We start from the raw sequence: 14952 nt of genomic DNA, 5'->3' as shown, positions 1-14952 counted from the left end.
TGTTCTGGACCAAGCTTTTTCCCAAGCTTCTAAAGGTATTTCATGTCCGAAATCTTTAGCCCAATCTACCATATACTGTTTTATGGGCTCTTTCTCCAGTTTCCTTTCTCTAAACAACTTATAAAACTTAGATATTTTTTTCCTTTCCTCCTCCATTATAATCTCATCTATCTCTGTTTTTTTCACTTCTATTCCCCTTGTTTTCATATCCTCCTTAAATCTGGTATACGTTTGATAATAACTATACCAATTAATTTCAATCTTTTCTTCTGTCAAAAAGAAAAAGGATCAATGGTACATATGTGGTGGAAGTGTGAAAAGGTGAAAGAATATTGAGATGAGATACATGGTATAATACAACAAATATTTGGAATAAGTTATAAGAAGAAGCCAGAAATATATTTACTAAATATGACTTTTTTTAAAAGAAAGAGGATGAGAGTAGATTGTGGAGAATCTTCCTATACATGATAACATTAGCGAGAATGATTATAGCTAAATATTGGAAATCAAGGGAGAAACTGAGGGTAGATGAATGGCTATGGAAATTAAATGAAATAAGGAAACTTGATATACTCTCATGTGTTACAGAGGATAAGAAAAGAGATAGGATTGAAAATGAATGGACACAAATAACGACATTCCTAGAGAAAAGATGGTGTTTAGACAAAGGCTGGTTTGCAGTAAATACATAAAGTAAATAGAGGAGATATGTGAAGACCAGAATTGTGAAAATATATGTAGAAGGAGATCAAGGTTATGAGATGTTTATGAAAATAGATTGTGGAGAATACAGGTAGGAGTACAATTAGAAAGGGAAAGAGACTGATGGATATTAATTTTGGTATTTACTTTTCATTCTTTCTATTATTGTATTGGAAACTGGGCAAGAAACAGTTGGATTCAAGAAGAACCCAAAGAAATTCTGTTGAAGACAGGAAGTGAAACAAGATAAAAATGAAGAATCAAGCATATATATATATTTATGGAAAATTTATTTGTATATAGTGATTATGTAAAACTTAATAAAGATTATTATTCCAGGGGGAAAAAATAAATCCTACAGGGTGACCTTGGGCAAGTCACATGTGCTCAGCCTCAGAGAAAGGCAATGGCAAACGTCCTGTGAACAAATCTTGTCAAGAAAACACTATGATAGGTTTGCCTTAGGGCAATAATAATAATAATAATAATAATAATAATAATAATAATAATAATATCCTGTTCCTCCAAACTATCGAAGCAGCTTACATTAAAATAAACCAATTAAATATAGTACATGTAGCCACCATGCAAAAGGAGTTCAAACAGTTTTTGAAGTACTCATTTCTGAACTTTTGAGACCAGACAGGAACCAAATGAATATGCTGAGAAATGAAGGACTGGGACATGAGACACAACCTAACAATGGATCTCACCATTTTCATTTGCAGGAGAAAAGTGTATCTTGTACATACCACACTGCAGTGAAACTTTTCTGCTCCTTGCATTTTATTGCAGTTCATCAGTCTATACTATTTTTTAAAGGAAATAACTTTGATAAGATAAATTTCACACAGCTTTAAGTCTTTAAAAAGAAGAGCAACACTTTATGTTTATTGCAGAGTATAAAAGTCAAAGTACACTACATGATTCAAGTTAAGGCAAATCTGAAACAAGTTTTAAACTATAATATACAGGCAAATGACACAATAAAATGCTTACGTCTGAGAAGATATTTAAAATGCTCAAGTCAGAGAAGATAATATATTAAAATGCGTGTCATATGTTGGTATTTGTATCATTTGCTAACTTGTTCATAAATCAAAAGTCAAATTTACACTTTCTCCTGGTTTAATCTTTACCAGATGTGTTTGTTTGATTGTGTCTTCTTGTAAACATGCACTGACTCTGTAGGTGCCAGGAAAAACTTCAACATAGATATCCTGCATGTAAAATTTATAGGTCAAGATTTTTCAAAGAAAAGGTTAATACTCACTAGTAGAAGCTGTTTTAACTATTAGGAAAACAATTTCTTTTAGTTTTATAAATAATAGCAGAGATACATTTGAACTAAAAAAATCCAGTTTTTAAAATCATAGCCATACACTTACAACAGGAGGGCATTACTGTCAATAAAGCATTGCATTTATATGCAAGTGTGTTAGTTTGGGAGTGAGGGTAGAACATTCTCAGAGTTCAGATGAATAATCTCCATAGTAAGGACATCTGTGGATTCCTCCATTTAAAATACACTTTATTTTTTCCAGTTTCACTCTACCAGTTCCTTATGTAAGTGAGCAATTGTTTTAGACTGTGTGTGTATTTCACCAAGCTTTATGGCCCCTATCCCATACAGGATAGGACTTATCCTTCTTCTCCCTGCAACCCACAACTGCTTTAGAATGGCCTCCACTTGTCTGAAGCGATTCAAAAGAAAGGGAATCTGCCTGCCAGGGCTGTCTGCTCTGCTAGTGACCAACCCACAAGAAAAAGAGCCACAGAAGCCTTCAAAGATCAAGTCAATTTATACTTGCTTTCGGGTCAGAGGTCTTGGCTGGAACTAATGCAACTGATTCTGTATCGGGACACCCAGGTTCTTCCACTATTGGATCACGTTTACTTTCCTATGGAGAAAATATGTTTTATGGAATTTCAAGGGTAGAGGCAAGCAGGTTCAGACTCTTGGCCATCAGAGAGAAAAAGAAAGTATCCAAATCAATGACAGACATTAAGAATTGCATCAAAATGTTGTCTGCAATGAAATACTGAGGACATACTACAAATAAGCATAGCTGCAAAGCCAAATGCTCCAGAAGCACAGTGTCTATAACTAATGTGACTATCCTGGTGAAAAAAAATTCAATCAGATCTCGATCATGAATGTACTCCATCAAGGTTACAATGATAACTATTGATCATGATACTTTGTGTTGTTTCCTGAAAAACTGCACACATGTCAAGGCATGTTCTTAACCCATGTACTGAACAACAAGATTAATTGATTAGGAGAAGTAGCTAATATCCCAGAGGACAGGATCAAAATTCAAAATGACCTCAATTAATTGTAAAACTGGGCCAAAGCTAACAAAATGAATTTCAATATGGAGAAATGTAAGGTACTGCACTTAGGGCAGAGAAATGAAATGCACATATATAGGATGGGGGAACACCTGGCTTAATGAGACTATGTGTGAAAGGGATCTAGGAGTCCTAGTAGACCACAAGTTGAACATGAGTCAACAGTGCAATGTGGTAGAAAAAAAGGTCACTATGATTTTAAGCTGCATCAATCGAAGTATAATGTCTCAATCAAGGGAAGTAATAGTGTCATTGTATTCTGCTTTGGTCAGGTCTCACCTGCAATACTGTGCCCAGTTCTGGGCACCACAATTAAAAAAAGATGTTGACAAGTTGGAGCATGTCCAGAGGAGGGCCACCAAAATGGTGAAGAAACCATGGAAACCATGCCTTATGAGGAAAGACTTAGGGAGCTGGGTACGTTTAGCCTGGAGAATAGACAGTTAAGGGGTGATGTGATAGCCCTGTTTAAGTATTTGAAGGAGTGTCACACTGAGGATGGAGCAAGCCTGTTTTCTGCTGCTCCAGAAACTACAACACAGACCAATGCATGGAAGCTACAGGAAAAAAGATTCCACCTCAATATTAGGAGGAACTTTCTGACAGTAAGGGCTGCTCGACAGTGGAACACACTCCCTCGGAGTACGGTGGAGTCTCCTTCTTCGGAGGTCTTTAAACAGAGGCTGGATGGCCATATGTCAGGGATGCTTTGATTGTGATTTCCTGTATGGCAGGAGGCTGGACTGGATGGCCCTTGTGGTCTCTTCCAACTGTATGATTTATTTTCTGTTTAAATGCCATATTCAAATCAAAGTTGCAAGTTTCACTATCAAATCCCCTAGAAGATCCTAGCGGATTTATTTTCTAGTTATCTTTCCAACCGAAAGTAGCTGGTGGTTCTTTGTCAGAGGGTGAAACATCTGGTCCAGGTTTTAATCCAAATTTGAAATGAGCTATCCAAGATGCTGAACCTCTTCCATAAAATATGTTCAGTACCTTGGACAGCTCTAGTGGTCTGGAACAGATTCCTCAGACATCTCCAGTGAAGCCACTGTATGTAACTGTTTGAAGTAAACAGGGTTTGGATCAGACTGTCTGTAGGTAGTGACAGGCAGTTATCCCTAACAGACTTTACAGGTACAGTTACCCCTAACATATCCACTGCATGCATCCTGAGTTTAAATAATGATTATATCATGTGAAAATTAAACTGACATCTGAAGCACAGCTTAGATTCAGTGAATACTGACTGGTAGCAGCTACAATCTCTTTTGTCTATTTAGACCCCAAGAGAACAGTTTGTCTCTCTAGTAATTTCTAAAAGAAATCTTCAGAATGTGTGGCTTTCTAGATGTTGTTGGACTGCCATTCTCATTGGCTGTTAGGCAACATACCCAACAGAGAAGGGTGATGGGAGTTAGAGATTGTTTTATAAGACTCAGACATATATCAAGATATCAATACTAATAACAAAACATTTGTAAGGACCATACATCAGGACAAAACACAATTGGCATGCAATTCTGAGGAGAGGTGGAAAAGAAAACAACTTAAAACACAAGTTCTTTCAGATATGTTTCTCTTAATGGAAGACAAGGTGCTGAACACTTACCTCATTTTCAAATGTTTTTAGCAACTTTTCAGATGCTTGCCTGCTGTGATATCTGAAAATGTGTGCAATTTCACACTCCTTAAACTGAAATGGAGGCACACAGCAATAGTAGTTCTGGAGGAGAAATGAAAATGAGAAGGCAAGATTGTAAAGAACCCTCAGTTCCATTTAAAACTATGGCTTTGTGAGTTAGGAATGGAGTCTGTTCTACAAAGATGTGACCAACTTTTTCTTATAGGGATGGGAAATTTTGTCAGTCTTGCTTTCTCTTACATTAAAGGTCTCAGGTTATCAGTCTCATTACTTTGAAGGAACTTGCAAATTGTAGGAAGTTCTTCAAAACAAACTGAAATGAAATTCTTCTTGTCTGTTCTGGACAAATTCAACTGCTGTAGCTATTTCCAAAATAGAGATGGACACTTCTGACATTCCCAACAGATAGATTCTCACCCATTCTTACTCTTTTTTCAAAACAAACCCAAACTGAACTACCTGGATAAGTCTTTGCTGCCCTCTGCTGTCTCTGGAGAAACAAAGGTGAAAGGACTGTGACAGAAAAGTATTTCTCTATTACGGTCTACAGGTTAATTTGATTCTTGTCTTGCATTCTCTTGCATGCTGTTAGATTCCTTGATTCTCATGATTGCTATTGGTTTAGAGAAGGTCTAAAGAAAGCATGGCTCATAAAACCCCCAAGAAACTATGGGGGTTTTGCAGGCTGCGGGGAAGCGGCAAAAGGCGGGGAGGAGGAGAAAGGGGCCACTTGGCCCCTTTCTCCCTTGCTTCGCTGGGCACAGCCGTCTGAAGGCTGCGCCTAGCAACGCAAAGCAGGAAGGAGCTCCGAAACGGAGCTCCTTCTGGAGTCGCACAAAGGGCGCCCTAAGCGCCCTGGCGCAGCCCCACTACGTCACAACCGCGCCGCCTTGCTTGGAGGTGGCGCGGTCGTGACGTAGTGATGGTGGCAGCCGTGTGGAATGGCCGCCGCCATTTTGTACGCGCAGAGCGCGTACTAGGGTTAGGGGGGTGCGGAAGCACCACCCTTTCCTAACCCTAGTATGTGCTCCATGTGTACTATATGGCGGTCTGTAACCCGCCAATGAGTGAAAAGATCTCCCAAAGGTCAAGAACTTTGGGTGTGGCAAAGACTTCTGGAAACTTGCCTCAGACACCCCAACCTTTTCAAAATGCTCTGCAAACCCAGAGGTCACAACCAGAAGTGAATTTTAATTATGATTTTTGGACTGCCATGGTTGCCCACACATGCTCTATGGCTTGAAAGCATTGGAGCAATGGAACACATGGAATAAGTGGTAATAGGCACACAGATCAGCAGCCCTAAATAAATACAAAGCAAAACACATAAACAAATAATACCCTTGGCTTTAGGCTTGAACACATATCAGGAACACCTGGAAAAGTTTCAGGAAAAAAGGGTAGAGGTTTTCCCCCCCAATTCCCAGAAAGTTCCTCCCTTCTCTGCTTTTCTGGCTCACATGAAATGTCAGAATAAACATTCAAATATTTATGTTTGTGCAATATAACAATTAGGACTTACAAAGCAGCCAACAGACACACAAATATGAAAACCCAGCTTTTCTTGAAATGTTGAGGCACAAATTCTGACCATTTTAACAGAGATTTCCCCCCAAATTCAGTTACAACTAATAACTGTAGTTGTATAGTAATAATGGTCACTGGGCTGGATCCAGAGAACACTGCTCATGAGGGACTCCTGACAGAGAAAGAGGAGCAGGCAGTGTTTACCAGATCTTCTTTCCCCCTGTATCTCTGGAGCATTTGCTGTGAAGATCTGGGGGCCTGTCTAAAACAGGATGGGAAGGTGGCAGAGGAAGTACTGGCAAAACATACTTTCTTCAACAAAAGCCACCAATGACTCATTCTCTTCTGAATTTTGATCCAACTCATTCAGCTTTTATACAGATCAGTCCATAGCTACTATTGCCGTCACATCAAGTTCCATTTTACCTCACATTCTGCAGAGATATGACCCATGTGTTCAGCGACTGAAGCAAAAGTTGCAGCAAAATATGCATCTTCATCATCCCCTTCCTGTTTTCATGAAAGAAAATGTTCTGTAACTATGGAAAACACAGACACTGTACAGACAAAAGGACAGTATGATATCTCATAGGAGCAGGGCATGTTATACACAATTATCTCATATTAGCTCATCAAGGAAATGAAATAGTAAGAGCTCCTGAAGAGCTTTCTTCCATATAGCCTGATGGTTTAATAGCATGTTCAACCTTAAGAAGACGTACTGCTCCCTAAATTAATACTCTTTATTTTTTTAAAAAAACTACAAAACAAGCCACAACAATCAATTACAGTCTCATCTTCTCAGAGCATCTCATACAGTCAATGAAATCTCGTAATGCCCACAAAACTCCATACAATAATAAGCCAAATGGATCTCAAAAAGCACTGCAGTACTTTAGAGTTCCAACATTATTATCCCATTATCCTTTCCTGTCTTGATAAAATATAAGCTCACAAACATTAAATAGCTCTTGGCTGACTAGGCCAAATCTACCAATAAGCTTACCATGCTGTACAGAGAATGGCATTCAAGATGACCTCCCCTACCCCTCTACTCCTACCCAATAAAAACAACTACACTAAGTAAGATTGCTTCTTACTACCTGTTTGTGCATATTGGTGCCCTTGGATCCAAGAACAAAGACAGCACACATCATCAGGATGCATTCAGTCTTCAGTGAAGAAAATTAACTATGTAACCTCACTGTTTCCATTATGATTTACAACCCATCTTTAGACACTTTTACCCTGAAGCCACATCCAACAACATTGAGTGAGGAGCTGCCACCAATGGTGGTGGGATTGTGTGCTCCTGTGAGACAAGAGACTATGCTAATGGCAGCTGTGCTGCTGGTGGGGTCTCCCATATCAGACTAAATGTGCCAAACTACTGGGCATCAGCAGTAGTGGGGGAATGACGCTGACAGATGATCTCTCAGAGACAATAGTGGTACCATAGCTAACAGTACTGTACAGAAGGAGGCATAGTAAACCCCTTTTGAATGTATTTTGCCAGAAAAAACTGCATGAGGAGACAACCCAAAATGAAACAAATGCCATAAGATGAGACTGCCAAGACAAATGGCACTCACTGAGCTCTGGGGTACAGCAAAGGACAATTACAAATAGTGCCGTGGCTAATGACACAGATAGATTCAAGGTGAAAGGATTTCAGCTGTTGACATGCTCAGAGGTGAACAGAAAGTCCAAAGCTGCACCACACGTATTATAGGAGCATGAAATAGGAGAATCATGAATTAGGGGAAGCTAAATATAGTAAAACAAGAAATAGAACACATAAACATTACAATACCTGTGGTGAGTGAGCTAGAGTGAACAGGAATGGGACATTTTGAGTCAGATAATTACATAGTGTTTTACTCAGGAAATGAAAATCTAAGTAGAAATGGGGTGGGAAACATAGTGAGGAGAGATACAGCAAAAACAGTCAAAGAATAGAATACAAACTCTGATTGAATAATATCAATAAGTTTTCAGGGAAAACTCATCCATATAAACATGATCCCTGGCTCAGATGCGTGGCTCTAGGTAGCTGCAAATATCACAGATAGTTGCAAAGCTGGCAGGTACACAGAAAAACACCATGCCATTGCTTGCTATGAGGATTTCTCTTCTTTCTCTGGTTATTCTTTGCAATACAAATGAACTTGACCCCCAATCACTGCCTCTCAATTTTCCTTGTTAAATACCTTACCCGGAAGGTCCTCCTTTGGAATCGACTGGGAAGTGGCCAGTTCAATTTTCGTGTTTTTGCCCGTTCCAGAACTTCCTGTGCAAGTGTTGCTGTGCGTTGCATGCGATAGTTCACATTTAAGGGCTCCATTCTCTGCAACCTGATTTTTTTTTTAAAAAACCCCAAAACAATCAGTACATTTCCTCAGACTATCACATATAACACCGCCAGGAAAGAGAAGAAGGAAGACGAAAAGGACAAAGAAGTAATGGAATGATACTGCCTCTTTCGAATGAGTTTTATTAATTTTCAAAGAGGTGCCCTCCTCATTTGCTTTGTATAACTGTGCTCACACAAATTGCATCTGGACGCTTTCCAAGTCACTTATTTCCAAGAACAGACAAGGCTTATGTCAGTCCTAAAGCCATCTCCTCCCCTCCCCAAATATCTACAAGTTATTTGCTTTAAGAAAGAGATCTATGGGGTTTTGCTTATAGCCAGGAGTTCATGTGAGATGGGCAAAGTACAGAGGCACTTGTACCTTAGCTCTCACAGGGGCTGTATAGCAAAATGCAATTGGAGAGTGTGCCAGCCCAGCCAAGAGTACCCCAAGTCAGGCAGCTGTTCTTCCGTGTCCACTGAGCTGCCCTTTCCTTCTGGTTCAAAGTGTATAAACAATGGTGACAAGAAAAAGAAGAAACACAATTTGTCTATCAGCTAGTTCTCCTGTGGCAAACAAACAGGTAAGAGTAGAAAGGAGGAACAGAGTTTCTGATGGTACTGGTTGACATCCCAAGTAAATGCATTAGGCATCAGGGTAACAGATGCAAACTCCATTATTCCAATAGTGAAGATGGTTGTCGTATGCTTAAAATGTGAAAGTGCTTGTGCAGAGTATTTCATTTTTCATTTTATATATTAAAAAAAATCAAATGTGGAAAATAGATTTTTTCTGTTCAGCCCTAAAACATTCAGGAATGTAGAAACACACAATAACGAAGGGAAGGAAAATGTTATTGCTATACTTCACACTTGCAGCAATAATACAGCATGACAATCTATGGCCATCATATCAAGATCTAAATTAACAAGCAGCACAACTGATTCCATCTTCACCCATGAATTTTAATGAGTAACACTGGGATAACCTGGTCTCTCTTCCAGAATTTTGTGTAAATCCAGTGCTATACTATTCGTGTACATGTTATAAGGTTGCTGGAGGAAGAAGTAATACAAAATAAGATCACATAAATAATGGGACATCACACCAATTGAAAGTGGCAACTGTTTAAAGCAGCATCATTAGGACTCTAATGAAATACTTGCCTCAGGCTCCAATCCCACACATGAGAACAATGCCCATTCAACTCATTGGGCTTTCTTCTGAGTAGAACCATTATGGTTCCTTTCCACACCAAACCTCTAGAAGCAGAAGATTTGGTTGCTAGTTTTGAACCATCAGACACCCTGCTGGTTAAAAATGGGTTCATGCTAAAGATAAAATAAACTACAAATTATCTGTGCCACAGACGTTTGAAAACACAATTGTTCAACTGGCATTCCCAAAACACCCAAGGGAGTACCTGTTTCCTCCGAAAATCAAGCACCCCTGTAGGTTAGGGCAGAAAATAAATTCATACTTTCTAATAGTCAAATGCTTTTATAGCCAAAGGCTTTCATGGCTGGCATCCATAGGTTTTTTTTTTGGGGGGGGGGGGTATGGCTATGTGGCCTTGTTCTGGAACAGTTTCTTCCTGATATTTCACCAGCATCTATAGCTGGCATCCTCAGAGAACTCTCTTCCATGCCACCATTGCCACAGATGCTGGAAAAATGTCAGGAATAAACTCTTCCAGAACACGGTCACATAGCCTGAAAAACCCACAAAAAGCTTATAGCCCTTTGGCAGAAACTGGCCTTTTATTTATTTGATACATTTATATCCCATCTTTCCACCAGTGACCTAGAGATAGCATACATGGACTTTTTCTTCTGCTCAGCCTGAAGAATCCACTACTTTTGCATGCCTATACTCACTAAAGACTAGAATTCAAAGATATAGCTGTGTTAGTCTGTAGAATCAGTATGTAGAGAGACTTTGTAGCACCTTTGAGACTAACTGTTAGAAAGAAGTTGGCAGCATGAGCTTTCGTAGACTTAAGTCACTTTGAGTCCCTATGTTGGAAGAAAGGCGGGATATAAGAAAACAAAATAATATTAAATAATTAAGTATACTTCCTCAGACCAAATGCATATGAGAAAGTAGACTTAAGTCTAGGAAAGCTCACGCTGCCAACTTTTTTCTTTCTGTGAGTCTCAAAGGTGCTACAAGATCTCTCTGCATATTCACTAAAGACTAGTTTGCATGTGTGCAGACTTCCTGTTTGTTTCCCCACACCTGCTCTCAAACCTGCAGCCATTTTACCTCTTTCTTCTCTCCTCCACTGTATTTGTGTATGCACATGTAATTTGCAAGTGAGGCAATTTTTATTTATTTTCACAAAGAAGACTGGGTTTATATCTTCCTTTGATAGACCCCAAGTCTGCAGGTCAGGGGGGGGGGGTATGGGACTGGTGGTGGTTCAGTGTCCATCTTGGCAATTTGATTATTCTGCTTGAGAAATCATCTACTGACACCGTACTCACTCTCACATTTTCCAGTACAAAGAGGCCTGTGAGTTTGGACAACCTGACCGTGTGTCACTGGCACAAGATCACCCTTAAAAGCAAATAGTAAGTTTCCAAAGAGAGAGAAGATACACCCCAGTGCGCTCTATAGCCGTATGCCTGACCTCCCTAGAGATTTTCTCTGGTTCAGCTGGAAACTGGATTTCATTCCGAATGGACAGAAACTTGGAAACAGCACAGCCAAGCTGCCCCACTTGTTTATAGTAAAAGACACAGCGACCACTTCTCAAATGATTAGTAAAGTCCTTGTAAAGAGTCAGCGGGACGGAATGCTTTGAGTGTTGGACTACAATTTTGGAGACCAGGGTTTGAATCCCAGCTCAGCCAGAGAAAACCACTGGGGCCTTGGGTGAGTCACTCTCTCTCAGCCTCAGGGGAAGGCAATAGCAAGCCTCCTCTGAACATATCTTGACAAGAAAACCCTGTGAAGAGCACACAACACACACACACACACCTCAGTTAACAAGGCCTCTGACATAGAAGCTCCTTTTTGCAAAGCCTTCAAGACATTATTCCCTTCTTTCTGGAGACCCTGAGGCAAACTTACTACCATGGGGTTTCTTGCCAAGATTTGTTCAGAGGAGGCTTCCCAGGAGGCCTGTCCTCCATTTCCACCTTCTGTCCGGGAGGAATTCCAAAAGGTCCTCCATTGCGAGCAGGGCAAAACAGAATGAATTTACATATTTGAGTGTCTTGAGCTTTTATGTGGCAAATGTCCTCTTTTCCCCCGAATGCCCTCCATTTTTGCGGTGCCTGGTCCTCCCTTTGCAGTTAGGACATACTCCTGGTCACCCTGCCTAAGTGGGAAACCATTTGAAGGCACACAACAACAACAGCCAGAAAGTCCTTGTAAAGTTTCCTCGCCAGTTCTGCTGTGCCTACTCCAGAGAAGCTCGTCCGCCCCCTGCTGGCCGCCTGAGGAACTCACCGTACCAGGACGCGGGCGATTTCGGAAGGGAAGGGAAAGGAAGGAAAGGAAGGCTGCCTTGACCCAGGGCGCCTTATGAGCCGATCTTCTTCATGGGAAGCGCCAACGGCCGAGAGAGAAGCGGTGACGTCACTGCGAGTGTGTGAGCGTTCGCTCCTTGGAACGGCCATTTGTTACGTCACAATGGGGGGCGTTCACGGTCAGCCGCCTTCCTCTTTGAAGCTCAGCTGATCAAGGCAGCAGTTCCATTCTGTCCCTTGGACTTTGTTTTTTTTTAGCACTCATTCAAAGAAGGGGGGGGAGAACAGAGGTCCAAAACACACTGCAGAAATAATCCAGTTTGAGACCGCTTTAACTGCCCTGGCTCAGTGCTAGGGAATTGTAATTTGTTGGGACGCTATGTCTCTCTGGCAGAGGAGGCTAAATGTCTCACAAAACTACATTCCCCAGAATTCCTTAGCACTGAGCCAGGGCAGTTAAAGCGGTCTCAAACTGGATTATTCCTGCAGTGTGTTTTGGACCTCTTTTTCACCAGGGTGTATCTGCACCAGTGGCCCCCAAACTTTAAGAGTTTTTTCAGCCATGTTGACCAATAGTCTAGGATTCTGGGAGCTAAAACTCCCTTCAAGAGCACAGTTTGGGCATCACTGATCTACACTGTAGAAAGAATGCCGTTTGACACTGGCTGTATCCACACTGCAGGAACAATCCACTTTTGACACCACTTTAATTGCCACGGGTCCATGCTGTGGAATTCTGGGAGCTGTAGTTACTGCAAGCTATTCAACCTCCTCTGTCAGAGAGCTCTGGTGCCACAACAAACTACAGATCCCAGGATTTCCCTGCATTGAGCCATGTCAGTTGAAGTGGTGTCAAAGTGGATTATTTGTGCAGTGTGGATGGAGCCATTAACTGCCATGTGAGGCACCAGCACTCTTTGGCCAGGAAGGCTAAAGTCCTTGCAAAACTGGAAACCTCATGATTCCACAGGATGGAACTACAGCACTTAAAGTAGGATTATTTCTTCAGTGCAGACACAGAGAAATAAATCCCATTTGAGTCAAGGTGTAGCCAAGGGTCCGTTTAGGGGAATTTTATTATTATTGTTATTAGCTCAAATATTGCAAGAGGGGGCTGGCTACAAGAGCCCACCAAGATCGTCTCCCGATATGTATACGGAGTAGACCAGGGCCTCCCAATAAATAGAACTGAGACAGACTTCTAGAATTAATAACCAATTTATTTATAAGGGGAAAAACACATACGATTCACTAGCATACACACACACATACAAGGCTCAGGAAAAGCATAGGTTAGCATGGAATAGGATTTTAGGCATCACTGGGGTGATACGTACCAGAATGTAGACTCCCTCCAGGAATCCAAATGGAATATGATGAGGATGGCATGGGGCTCAGCCATGGAATGACTGGCCAGGAGCCAGGAGCCAGGTCAGGGTTCAAGGGGACAGAGCTTCCCCCTGAAATCCAGACTGGCCCAGTGAACAAGCAAATCTGGGAGTATTTATAGGCAAAATCTTGCCTCTGGCAAAGGTGCTTGATGGTGAGAACAAAGGTGTTTAATTACTTGCTTTTCACCTGGATGTCCCTGTCTGATTGTCTTAGTGGTCTTAAGCTGCTCGGACAACAGACCTGGGGAGGGGGTAAGAGCCTCAGGCAAGGCAAACATTTGCTCTTCCTGGTCATATGATAATCCTCTTATGCGACTCTCTAGATATGATGATGTGGGTGCCCCTCAGGGGTGTATGTACATGTCCTCATGCCTTGCTGGCAATGGTGGACAGGCTATTAGAGTTCATCTAGGGGTCATTAAGGGTTATCATTTATACCAAAATTTATATGGAGCAGCATGGATAACATTCCCCCCCCTCGGAAATTACGAGGACTCACAGGTGGGTATGAGTATTTTCCGAATTAATCTTTGCCATAGAAATTTTGGTGTGAGAATATTGGAGAGGGCATCCTATTAAGGGAAGTATCACATTTATGATGCTCAGGTAGGTTTTGGTTGTCTGGAACCCAATCATACACCATACATACCAAAGATTATTACCAAAGTCAAAAGTGGGGGTGAAAAGGGGGCACATGAAATATAACCAACGGAAAAAGCCTTCAATAGGCCAAGAGAAAAGCAATAGACAATCAATATATAGTATGAAAAAGCAACAACCAGTGGAAATGAGTCCAATGACTGAAAAGAGCAAATGAATGTGACATGAGTCCAAACAGTTGGTGGTTTGTATATGGGATGACAGAGTCCATGTTAGGTTTTGTCCAGCGGGAGCCAGATGGCTCAGTATGGATATGAGAATGCGGGCATAAGGTATAGCTGTCTTGTAAAAAACAGTTTCTTTGCAGCCAATGTCCATCTGGCGAGAGGATGAGCCATAGTTCTTGTATGTGGGCATTTGTCATAGTGAAGTGGGCTAATGTCCATGAGATGGCAGTTTAAGTCCAGTGGTGAGTAGTTCCACATGTGGAACACTTGAATGCAGGCAATGAGCTTTTGGAAAACAGTGATGAAAGCTAACAGCGATAGGTCTGTGGAGCTTGTCATCTGGACAGACAGCAATAAGAAAGGCATCTGAATGTAGGTAGGGCCATGGAGAACCATTTGGAACAGGAGCAGAGGTGTGAGGACATCGGTTGTGTCTCGAATGAGCCTTTGGAGGATGTCCATGGCAGCAGGGGATGGAGGGCACGACAGGAAGGATGCAGGCAAAAGAGTCTCAACCTTGGAGCGGGGAACATCAGGAAGGCTGGGAAACAGCTTGGAGAGTCCTATATCGTGGCATCGATGGGATGACATCTGTGGGGGCTGGTCTGGCTTTTGGGAAGAATATTGGGGCTTACCTTCCCCATGAGGATATAGGAGAACAGAGCAAGGACA

The 14952-nt window shown here is 41.3% G+C and overlaps 1 protein-coding gene across 3 annotated transcripts; it reads right to left on the bottom strand.

Moving 5' to 3' along the window:
- Nucleotides 1-1710: 1710 nt before the first annotated feature.
- Nucleotides 1711-12197, bottom strand: AKIP1 (A-kinase interacting protein 1). Of its 3 annotated transcripts, none has more exons than XM_089521133.1 (6): nucleotides 12043-12197; nucleotides 8448-8586; nucleotides 6659-6742; nucleotides 4673-4786; nucleotides 2517-2606; nucleotides 1711-1925 (listed from the first exon to the last, which is right to left on the bottom strand). In XM_089521133.1, exons 2-6 carry the CDS (start codon nucleotides 8574-8576, stop codon nucleotides 1797-1799), a joined length of 546 nt encoding a protein of 181 aa, XP_089377259.1. In that variant the 5' UTR covers nucleotides 8577-8586; nucleotides 12043-12197; the 3' UTR covers nucleotides 1711-1796. The 3 variants fall into 3 exon arrangements, with proteins under 3 accessions (XP_089377259.1, XP_089377260.1, XP_089377262.1); XM_089521134.1 differs by having other exon boundaries at nucleotides 12048-12197; XM_089521136.1 differs by lacking the exon at nucleotides 2517-2606.
- Between the last annotated feature and the right edge of the window lie 2755 nt (nucleotides 12198-14952).

Source organism: Sceloporus occidentalis, unplaced genomic scaffold, assembly GCF_023333645.1.
Source record: "Sceloporus occidentalis isolate IW3139 unplaced genomic scaffold, rSceOcc1.0.p SCAF_4, whole genome shotgun sequence".
Taxonomy (NCBI): Eukaryota; Metazoa; Chordata; class Lepidosauria; order Squamata; family Phrynosomatidae; genus Sceloporus; species Sceloporus occidentalis.
The sequence above is the reverse complement of the archived record's forward strand: the minus strand, read 5'-3'. Positions and strand labels throughout refer to the sequence as shown.

Coding starts and splice junctions, on each gene's coding strand:
- AKIP1 (XM_089521133.1), bottom strand. CDS start 8,576: ATGGAGCCCTTAAATGTGAACTATCGCATGCAACGCACAGCAACACTT. Junction 6,743..8,447: donor TCCAAAGGAGGACCTTCCGG/GTAAGGTATTTA, acceptor TCATGAAAACAG/GAAGGGGATGATGAAGATGC. Junction 1,926..2,516: donor CCAAGACCTCTGACCCGAAA/GCAAGTATAAAT, acceptor TTTTACATGCAG/GATATCTATGTTGAAGTTTT.